Source organism: Martes martes (assembly GCF_963455335.1).
Source record: "Martes martes genome assembly, chromosome: 4".
NCBI classification, from domain to species: Eukaryota; Metazoa; Chordata; class Mammalia; order Carnivora; family Mustelidae; genus Martes; species Martes martes.
The window spans coordinates 136,510,354-136,521,813 of record NC_137891.1 but is presented as its reverse complement, the minus strand read 5'-3'; the positions used below and the strand labels follow the sequence as shown (position 1 = coordinate 136,521,813).

Below are 11,460 nucleotides of genomic sequence, written 5' to 3'. Positions count from 1 at the left end.
CTGATGGTGATGTTTTCCTAGAATAGGGAGGGACGGCTTGCGAAGGGTGGTGTTTTAGCTGAGAAAGCAAGCTTTCTGACACATTTCTGCTTAGTGGTCAGCGATGTTAATACACCCTCCCCCTCCTAGATCTGAAGGGCATGAGCTAGAACATATGGCAAAAATCCTTATAGGTCAACAGCAGAATGTTAAACACAATCCATCACTTTGCCACAAACTGATATGGTCCGCAGAGCACAGGAGTAAAGTGTTCATAATGGGCAGCCAGATAACAGTCTGCTCACCACATTCTTTGGTTGCTAAAAATGAGGCCACTTTGGACCTTTACAGTATAAAGTCAAACAGTAGCCAGAGTACTGTCAGACATCCTCCAAGACCAGCCAACCAGAAACGGGTGCTTCAAAAGACCAGGTCCCCGACCCTCTTTGAAAGATCAGTCTTAGAGGGTTTAATTGTAAATTATCTTGTTTAATACCTTCCAGACCTTGAGACTGACATTTCATTGCCAAAATAAAAGAGAACCAAAGCAAAATGTAAAAATGTATATTATGCACAGAACAGATCTTACAGGCAATTTCAATTTATACTGGCAAAAATTTTCAGTGAATAGAGATTAAATGCTTATAAGCAAGCACTGAAGTGTAAAAAAAAAAAAAAGGTAAAATTTTTAAATAGTAGAGAATGCTCTTAAAAAAAAAAAAAGAATGCTCTTATTTTCCTATACCCCTTATTTCTTTTGTTTGCCGTGTCCTAAATAATATTCAGTTTCTTTAAGTTCATCTCCACTGTGTTTCTTGTATGTTGCTTCTAGAACAAGACACCCAATCTTTGCCCTTTTAAATTTCCCACTTCAAATCTCACCTTCATAAAACCGTTCAAGGTCGTTTTCCTCATCATTATAATCTCTTTATGCTACATTAAAAGAACAAGACTTGAAGCTTGGTAATTAAGGACCTTTTAATCTATTGGGTTTTATATGTGTATACAGTACAGACTGGAAGAGGTCACAAATCCTCAGTTTACAAAATGAACCAGTTTATAGCTCCTAAAGAAAATATTTTAAAAATTGTCAGGCTGGGGGTAGAGAAAGTTTCTGGAAGAATATAGAATGCAGATAAAGATGCATAACCCTCTGTAGTTAAAAAATACAACCAACAAAAATAGTGTTCGATCAAGTCATCTTCCTTTCCAATATACAAGAAGAGACCAAAAGTTGATTTATAGCTTTAGATTCTGTTCATTAATTACATCTTTAAACCTGCACAACTTATTCATTCAACAATGTCTAATTTGATATTTATTGAGGGTCCACACTGTGCCAGGCAGTGTTTTAACCACTTAGGGACCAACCAGTGAATAAAACAAATCCTACTGCATTGATTTTGTACTGGGGGATTAGAGTAGGCTGAGGGGGTAGCTACATGATAGACAACACATAGAAGTAAGGCAAGGGAAACAAAAGCAAAAATGAACTATTGGGAGTTCATCAAGATAAAAACCTTCTGCATAGCAAAGGAAACAATCAGCCAAACTAAAAGGCAACCTATGGAATGGGAGAAGATATTTGCAAATGACATATCAGGTAAAGAGCTAGTATCCAAAATCTATAAAGAACTCAAACTCAACACCCAAAAAACAAAAAATCCAATCAAGAGATCTCGGGCAGAAGACATGAATACCTTTCTCCAAAGAAGACATCCAAATGGCCAACAGACACATGAAAAAAATGTTCCACATCACTCAGCATCAGGGAAATACAAGTCAAAACCACAGTGAGATGCCAGTCAGAATGGCTAAAATTAACAACTCAGGGAAACAACAGATGTTGGCAAAGATGAGGAGAAAGGGGAACCCTCTTATATTGTTGGTGGGAATGCAAACTGTTACAGCCATTCTGGAGAACAGTTCTGAGGTTCCTCAAAAAGTTAAAAATAGAGCTACCCTATGATCCAGCAATTTCACTATTAGGTATTTAGCCAAAAGATAAAAAATAGTGATTCAAAGGGTCACATGCACTGCAATATTTATGGCAGCAATGTCCACAATAGCCAAACTGTGGAAAGAGACCAGATGTCCATCTACTGATGAATGGATAAAGATGTGGGATACACACACACATATAGTTTATATATTAGAATATTACTCAGCCACCAAAAAGAATGAAATCTTGCCATTTGCAATGACGTGAATGGAACTAGAGGATATTATGCTAATTGAAATAAGTTAGCCTGAGAAAGACAAATACCGTATGATTTCACTCATATGATTTCACTCATAAGAAACAAAACAGATGAACATAGAGGAAGGGAAGGAGAAATAAAATAAGATAAAAATGGAAAGGGAGGCAAACCACAAGAGACTCTTAACTATATGGAACAAACAGGATTGCTAGAGGGGAGCTGGGTTGGGGGATGGGGTAATTAGATGGTGGGCATTAAGGAGGTCGCTTGATGTAATGAGCACTGGGTCTTGTATGCAACTGATGAATCCTAAATTCTACCCCTGAAGCTAATAATACATTATATGTTAACTAACTTAAATTTAAATAAAATCTATCTATCGATCCATCAATCTATTAGAAAGTGATCAGGGTTATAATTCGTTAAATAAAGAGGGAATAGAGTTTAGGAGTTGCTATTGCAACTTGAGGTCAGGGCAGGCCTCATTAAGGGGAGTGAACAATGTGGTTATCAGGAGGAAGAATATTTCAGGCAAGCAGGCAGTACAAAGGCCCTGGGGCAAAAGGAAAGTCAGTGTGGCCAGAGGGGGATAAGCATGAGAGAGAGTAGTAAAAGAGGAGATTGAAGTAGGGATATGATATACTTTTTTTCAGGACAGCTTTCTTGAGATATAATTCACATTCCATATAATCCACCTACATATGTTATTTAGTGGTTTTTAATATATCGTTCCAATTTTAGTATATGTGCTGCCAAAGCGAGCACAGTGGTTTTTAATATATTAATAGAGTTGTGCAATTGTCATTACCATCAATATTAGAACATTTTTATCATGATGAATAGATTTTGTAGATTCTTGTAAGCCATAGTAAGCACCTTGGCTTTTACTCTTAGTGAAAAGAGGGTCTATTATAAGTTTGGGCCAGCGAATTGACTGTGATTTGACTTGCTATTTATAGAATCACTTTGGCTGCTGGACATGAGCAGAGGAAGGGCAAAAACAGAGAGAGAGATCAGTTGTTGCAGTGATCCAGGTGGGAGATGATGGTGGTAGTGGTGGCAGCCCTGAGAAATGGTTGAATTATTTTTCATTTTGAGGTAAGCTGATAGGATCTGCTGACGGACTGGATGTGGGTTGTGAAGGAAAGAAGTCGAGGATGACACCATGGTTTGGAGGCTGAACAATGGGAAGGATGGAATTGCCATTGACCTACAATCAGAAGCTCCACTTTTGTCATTTTAAGTTTCAGATGAGTATTGTATATAGAGACAGAGATGATGAGTAAGCCTGAGGTTCAAGAATGATGACAGGCCGTATTGGAAGTTTATGTGGGAGTCATCAGCATATAAATGTTTAAAACCAGGGATGAGGTCGCTGTAAAAGTGAGTATAGACATAGAAGAGAAGAGGTTCAAGGACAGAGCTATTAAGAGATAGGAAGAAGAAAACTTTGTGATGAAGTGATGGGTGAAAAGAATTATCTCTTCTCTTTCAGAGATAGAAAATTCAGAATCCTTTTCAAGGTACCCGAACAAACTACCATTAGCCAGCTACCACCTCAGACCACCTATGTGATTGGTCTACCATTCAGGGACATTCACAGAGAGACCATTCCTACTCTAATAGAAACCTTCTGACATTACTTCACTCAGTGAGGAGGTGAGGAATGGAGTGAGGGGGTCCTTGAAGAATGTTCTAATGAGTCTCTTCCCTTGATACCTCAACTGGCTTGCTCCTTCATAGCTGGTGAAATGGGAACAGGTGATGTCAACACAAGGTGTTTGGAGTAAGGCTCCAAGCAACAGCAGGACTCCACTCTCATGAATATTAATAACTGAAGAGAATTTGCATAGGGTAAGGATTTATTGAACACACAAGATGGCATTAAGGGGATCGTATTAGGTTTTGATGCTATGTAACAAATTACCCAAAACTTCGTGGTTTAAAACAACACTCATTTATTATTTCACAGTTTCTGCAGGTTACAAGTTCAGGCATAGCTCAGTTTGTCTCTCTTCTCAGAATTTTACAAGACTAAAATCAGTGCTACCCAGGCCTACATTCTCCTCTGAAGGATCAACTAGGGATGAATCCATTTCTAAACTCCCTCAGGTTGTTGGCAAAGTTAATTAGCTTGCCATTGTAGAATTCATGAAAATTGCTTCTTCAAAGCCAGTGATGGAGAATCTCTGATGCTTCTAGTCTCTCTTCAGAGAAGGCCTAAGCCCTCACCTAAGGGTTTACATGATTAGGTCAGGCCCAACTAGTATAATCTCCCTTTCAATTAACTCAAAGTCAGCTGATTAGGGACCTAATTACATCTGCAATCCTTTCACCTTTGCCATAGAACTAATATAATTGTGATGTGTCAGTGCAACACCATTGCCATATTCTAACATAGTTAGAAACAAGGCATAGGTTCTGTCCACATTTAAGGGAAGAGGATTATACAGAGCTTCATACCAGGGGTTAGAGATCATGGAGGTCATCTTAGAATCTGCCTACCACAGTGATGGTTCAAGATGCTAAACATTTATGTTAAATTCAAATGGAAATATTGACCCTAAAAAAACCACATTTTTAGGTAGCAGTAAATTTTGGCTGAATAATCTTCTCTGGGAGAAAAAAATGAAGAAAATTCACAGCCGGACTTCAGAAACTAGCTTCACCAGACTTACACAAAAAATATATCAGAAACTGTATGATTTTTAATAAAATATAATAGCTATATAGTTATATTTATAAAACTATGTTATAATCTAATTGATCTTTAATATAAACAATGATCCATCTAATACTGAAACAATAAGCATCATAATTCTTTTGGATGTTAAAGGACTAAGTTTTGAAAAAAAAAAAGTTATTCTATACTATAGAGCCAGTAGTAGGAAGATATGTATGATAAAAGGGAAGAAAATTTCAAAAAGACTCTTAAAATACAAAGTAGGTAGCAGTACTAAGATAATTTAACTATTCTTGAGTACACATTTTCATGTGGTTTCTGAATATAACCATTCGGCATCCTTACAAATATTACTACAGATCATTCCAGTCCTGTGCAGTTGAAGTACTTGGGGTAGTTTTTAAAATGATCTCACATATCAGAGTTATTTTTACAAATATGTATACATGCATATTCTATCCTGATCTAGGGAAATTCCTCTGGCCTGTCATTGGATAGCAACGTCCCCTAGGACTAATAAGTGTTTATGAAATAAATCATCTGTGTTCAATCATCATCAACATATAACTGTAATCTGACTGTAGTGAAATGGCAGCCTCCACTTTCAGCCAAGAGGACCACTTTGGAAGATAATCACTGATGAAACATTCTAGGTAGACTCAGCAATGAGGGGAAATGATATAACACATCTGAGTCAGAAAGTATGACAAGTGAATATTTTTGAATACTGGAAAGTTAGGCTTATCTCACAGAGAACAACCCCACAACACTTGAACAAATTACCTTCCCATGAGGCCAAATACGGCATGAAATACAGTTTTAGAGTGAGAGACTATGCCTATATTAAGAAATAACCACTTTATACCACATTTTCACTGTATATAGTTGACTTGGGAGGGGCATTATTAGGGCCATGGTTCATTTGAATTGGTGTAAACAATACACGGGTTCTACTGTCCTACAGCTTCCGTTCAGATGACTAAAGTCATGGGACTTTCAGCATAGCTAGCTGATGACAGTGCACACTATTTTGTCCCAAAATCCAATCCAAGCATGAGCATACCAATTAGATGGCAAGCACTTTAAAGGCAAAGGATCAGGAATTGTATAGTTCTTGGTATATAGTATGACATCAAAGAAACATTTTTGAATTAAAGTTACAGGTGTAATATCTTAGAGAAGATTCATGCACTGCACAGGACTGCAGGATCCTGAGTTCTCGTTCAGCTCTCAGATTCTATTCAACTTAACAAACACTGTTCTATTAAATGCAGAAATTGTACGAGATGCTGAGAACACCACATTCATGAAGTCACAGTCCCTGCTATCAAGAAACTCACACAATTCCCTAATTCTTTGTGAGCCTGCTGTGATAACATTTTCTTCCAAAGAACCTGTAAGAAATACCTAGTGAATAGAAACTTGGAGTTTCACAGAACACAGTACAACGATTTCCAAATGATGACTCAGGCCATACTGTATAATTCAGGTTTTGTTTGCACAACTGAAAGTATTTCAGCACCCTCCAAAAATTCAATTTTAAGGAATTCTTTAACAAAGGCATCACATGTTAGGATTTAGGGCACAGATATGAAATACACATGCATCCTTGGGTAAATTATACACTGGCCATGACCATTCCTTTACTCAAACATTGCCCCTTGCTGACAATGCAGTTAAGGATTAAGTGCAAAATGTCAGCTCAAATAAATGAGCCAGAAAACCAACATATCACTTTTCTTTTCCACTAAATTAGGATCAAGAGAGCTGGAGAATATTTTGTCTAGAATGATACAAACATGCAGGTGCAAAAACTCCTACGCACCTTTGCAAAAACTTACTTCTCTGACCTCTGGCTATCCAGAGACCTTGGTAATGCAAGCAAGGTTCTGAATGAGAGTGTATGGGAGGCGTTTTCACCACTTTGGGTGACTTCAAAAGGTTTAAGACATGTTTTTGCATTTATTGCATATACTCAAAGAACAAAGGTGAGAACTTTCAACTTATTAAGTCAAAGTCTATATACTGAAGTTTGCCTCTCAAAAATGTGTAACTTCTGCTTGCTTTCCACCCCCATGTTGCCATTATCTCAAAGGTGAAATTTTAGCATATGACTAAAAGGTCCTATAGCTGCAGCTTCATGATTCAGCCTCTAACATCAATAATTCACAGTGAGATCATAGGCTCTCTGTGGAAGGTAGTGACATACTTGCCTTATGAAAGGAAGCTTAGGGCATATTGAGAGTATTTTGAATTTAGACGTGTGTGGATGTCAGACATTTGTCTCTTAGCTCGTGCGGTGCAGAAGGATCCTCCTTTGGGAAAAGCTCTCTGAGAAAGGTGAATCTGCCAGGCTAGGATACACGCATGTGTATCCAGCTCCTCGCGAACACGGTTTTCCAGAGTTACCCTCGGCAGGTGGGAAGGCTTTCTGCTTTGTGTGGAAAAGATTCCAACTTGGTTCCGTGCCATCACCAAACACAAATGTGTTGATTTTTCTTTTTTGAGCTTCCAACCCTTGCAACCTTCCAAAAATAAATCAAACCAGCCATCAGGGCACCGAAATAATACTACTACTAATAAGCAGCTTTGCCTAGACTTACATAAACAACACTTCTGAGGTAAACTTTGCCCCAGAGGTCTGAAACACTCTTTTTATGTAACCTGCTTACTAATAATTACTAGACTTGGGTGCATTCGCCCTGGAAATACATTTTAAGAGCAACCCCTAAAAACAAAGGACATGAAACTACCATAAAAAATGTGCACCAACTAGAAGAACACTTGGCAGCCTGCTCCGGCCTCAAGTGGAAGACACCCCCTCTTCCCCGCCGCGGCTAAGACCCCCCACCTTCCTACCCGCCCCTCCAACAGGGTAAGAGTCTGCTCGCGACCCCGCCCTCCCCGATCCCTGCACCGCCCCCGCCCCCTAAGCTCGCCTTCCGCCTGGCTCCACCCCCTTCCGCTCCTCTCCCCACGGTTCCAGGGGCTAGAGTCAAATTGTCGGAGTACGCTTATTTGCATAACCCAATGGCTGTGCATATGCAAATGAGGCGGGTGGTGGTTGGCTGGAGGTTAGCCGGATAACTCCGGCGAGCGGGGCCTTTGTCCTTCAGTGGCTGTGAGGCAGCTGCCGGTTGGGAGGCGAGGGGTGGCAGCGGGCGAGCGAGTGGGGCGGGAGGGCGGGCTGGACGGAGCTGCGGCGGCGGGCGCTGGAGGAGCCTGTGAGGGAGTGCAGAGAGCAGGCGCCCGAGCGCCCACAGTGGCAGGAGCAGCCGGCACGCCGCTCTCTCTCTGTGGGGGACCTGCAGTTGCAATATGACTTTGGAGGAATTCTCGGCTGGAGAGCAGAAGACAGAAAGGTAAGGCGGCCGGAGCCTCTCCCGGAACTCTTTCTCGCGCCCTGCGCGCACCCCAGCGCGTCCCGGCTGTGCAAGGTTTGCCGGGGAGCGAGCGGTTAAAAGTTTGCAGAGGCACCTCCCGCCCGTCTCTCTTGGGAACCTTCCCAGGGGCGCCGGTGGACGGAAGGAGCGTGCCCCCTAATCCGGCCGAGCCCCTCTGGGCCTTGGCAAAGGGCAGAAGGGACCGTCCCTGCCCCTGCGGCTCCTGCGGCTGGCAGCCTGTGGCTGCGCCCAGCGCCAGGGACTGACTGGCAGCGCCCGCGGGGGAGGATGGCGGGTGGCCCTGTCGGGGCTTTTCGCAGGCCTCCTGGCCTCTGGGCTTGCGAGGGATCACGGGGGTGCGGGGTGCGGGTGACAGGGCCGGGGGAGGCTTGGGGTTTGCAGAAAACCCAGCGGCGCGGTGGCGCACGGACTCGGGAGGAAGGGTCGCGGTGCCGGGTGAGGGGACGGCGATGGCCCCAAAGGGACCTGGGCTGACGGGATCCCCTTTGCTCTCGCTCGCGGGTAGGATGGATAAGGTGGGCGATGCCCTCGAGGAAGTGCTCAGCAAAGCCCTGAGTCAGCGCACCATCACCGTCGGGGTGTACGAGGCGGCCAAGCTGCTCAACGTGTAAGTGGGGCCCTTTCACGTCCCCCCGTGGCACCCCTTCCCGCCCCAGCCTGGAGGCGACCTCGCGGAGAGCCCCTCGCTCTGCGGCGCAGTTTCCTGCGGCTTCCCATCTGCCTTGCGGCCCCCTGCCCCGGAGGTGGGGTGGGGGTAGCGAGAAGGCCCGGACGAGACCTCGGGGCCCGGGCGGGTGTCGGGGGCGTCTACGCAGACGGGTGGTGCCTCTGCGCTCACCCGCCCCTCCCGCTGCCTTCAGCGACCCCGATAACGTGGTGCTGTGTCTGCTGGCTGCGGACGAGGACGACGACAGGGATGTGGCTCTGCAGATCCACTTCACCCTGATCCAGGCGTTCTGCTGCGAGAACGACATCAACATCCTGCGCGTCAGCAACCCGGGCCGACTGGCGGAGCTCCTGCTCCTGGAGACCGACGCCAGCCCAGCCTCGAGCGAGGGCGCCGAGCAGCCCCCGGACCTGCACTGCGTCCTGGTGACGGTAAGCGAAAAGGGGCCTGCGGGCCCGTCGGAGTTAAGAGTCCTGGAGGGAAGTGAGCCGAGGGTTGAGAGTCGCCTGACTGCAGATCTGCAATGAGGGGGAGGGCTGGAGCGTGGCTGCCTTTGCTCCATTAGAGCGTGTGGCTGGACTTTCAGCCGAGATGTGCTGGTTTCATCATCAGGATTTTCTCTGGTACAGAACATGTCTAAGCACGTTGGAGGCTGCCAGCAGCGGAAGAGATCCTTGTGAGTCAGCACTGTCAGCCCAGCTACTCCCTACCTACATCTGCACTACCTCCCGTGACTAATTCCTTTAGTAGGGCAGATTAGATAAAGCCAAATAAATTCCTGGCTCACCCTCATTAAGGAGTCAGCTTCATTCTCCACCACTCAAAGTTAAAAATAGAAATGGTGTAGGAGACAGACCTTATTAATTCCCTAGAAATACATTAAGAGGGTGGAGTGGGAATTTTTTCTTTGCAATTGTGCCTTTTTTTAATGGACACTTTTTTTCTGATAAAAGCCTTTGATAGGTAAATTACTTGTGTTTCCAAAGGTAAATATGATAGCTTTGTCTTTTACAGTTCACTACCTTTTGGCTGGTCTAGTTAAGTGGCAGCACAATCATTTTGCTACTCGGGAAAATTACTACTGTCTTTAGGGAGGATATCAGGTGGCAGCTCTTGTTAACTGTTACGCAGCTCTCATCTCATTGTACACAGAGCATGGAAATATGTCTCAGAGCTGTTTCACTCAGGTCTCTTACACAGGACAAACCTGTGAATGATACTGTCATGCAAAACTAAATAAGTCTCATGCAACCATATGTATATGGTTCGGAGGGTTGCATGTGTTCATACTTTCAGAGTATGTGTTAGTGGAGAATTACCCTTAATGATTCTGCAGGAAACAACCTACCTAGAAGAAAGTTTATTTTTTTACGGTTGTAACTAGTCTCTATGTCACACAGCCAAAGTTCTATAGAATGTTCAAGAGGAAGCTGTCTTCCTCTTGACATGAGTGTCATTATTAGCAGATGCTGATTTTTTTAAATAGTAAATTTATTTTTCTCATTTCGTTTCCAGAATCCACATTCATCACAGTGGAAGGATCCTGCCTTAAGTCAACTTATTTGTTTTTGCCGGGAAAGTCGCTACATGGATCAGTGGGTTCCAGTGATTAATCTCCCTGAACGGTGATGGCATCTGAATGAAAATAACTGAACCAAATTGCACTGAAGTTTTGAAATACCTTTGTAGTTACTCAAGCAGTTACTCCCTACACTGATGCAAGGATTACAGAAACTGATGTCAAGGGGCTGAGTGAGTTCAACTACATGTTCCGGGGGCCAGAGCAAGATGACTCTGCAGATGGAAAGAGGTGAAAATGAAGAAGGAAGGTGTGTTGCAACAAATACAAGTCAAAAGGAACAAAAAATTACAAAGAACCATGCAGGAAGGAAAACAAACTATGTATTAATTTAGGATGGTTGAGTTACATTTACATAAACCACATGTGCTTTGTTAAAGTTCAAATGTGCTGCAGTAGTTTGGGTATTTTTGGTTTATATGCCCTCAAGTAAAAGAAAAGCAGAAAGGGTTAATCCTATTTTAAAACCATATTTTATTGTATTTTGATGAGATGTTAAATTCTCAAAGTTTTATTATAAATTGTACTAAGTTATTTTATGACATGAAAAGTTATTTATGCTATAAATTTTTTGAAACACAATACCTACAATAAACTGGTATGGAATAATTGCATCATTTCTTAATGTGTGCTTTTGTTTCTTTTAACTTGTAATGTATTTTACATTTTTTATATGGAAAAATTAAAAACCCTTCTGAAATCATGTATCTACAGTATATGTGTCTATCTCTCTAGATAGGTGAAGATCTGCATGTGTCATGTATCTGTATTTTTTCCACTTTTATGCATTTGGGCTGGACATGGCATAATTTTATTTCTTAGTCTTTATTTAACAGACATCTTACTGGTGCCTTACTCTACACTATGTCCAAAGTCCAAAAGCAAAAGGTCATTTAAGAAGCCTTGGGGTTGCAGTTCGGCAAAGAAGTGTTTGAGATTTCACTTGC

At 42.6% G+C, this 11,460-nt stretch overlaps 1 protein-coding gene across 1 annotated transcript; it reads left to right on the top strand.

Moving 5' to 3' along the window:
- Window positions 1–7,977: 7,977 nt before the first annotated feature.
- On the top strand, window positions 7,978–11,132 carry GADD45A (growth arrest and DNA damage inducible alpha). The gene is made up of 4 exons (XM_080802440.1): window positions 7,978–8,225; window positions 8,773–8,874; window positions 9,128–9,365; window positions 10,450–11,132. Exons 1-4 carry the CDS (start codon window positions 8,182–8,184, stop codon window positions 10,561–10,563), a joined length of 498 nt encoding a protein of 165 aa, XP_080658566.1. The 5' UTR covers window positions 7,978–8,181; the 3' UTR covers window positions 10,564–11,132.
- Window positions 11,133–11,460: the final 328 nt, after the last annotated feature.

What these genes read in the sequence shown, in the direction of transcription:
- GADD45A (XM_080802440.1), top strand. Translation starts at nt 8,182, where the DNA reads ATGACTTTGGAGGAATTCTCGGCTGGAGAGCAGAAGACAGAAAG. An exon ending in GGAGAGCAGAAGACAGAAAG is followed by an intron (nt 8,226 to 8,772) that starts GTAAGGCGGCCG and finishes GCTCGCGGGTAG; the next exon opens with GATGGATAAGGTGGGCGATG. An exon ending in TGCACTGCGTCCTGGTGACG is followed by an intron (nt 9,366 to 10,449) that starts GTAAGCGAAAAG and finishes TTTCGTTTCCAG; the next exon opens with AATCCACATTCATCACAGTG.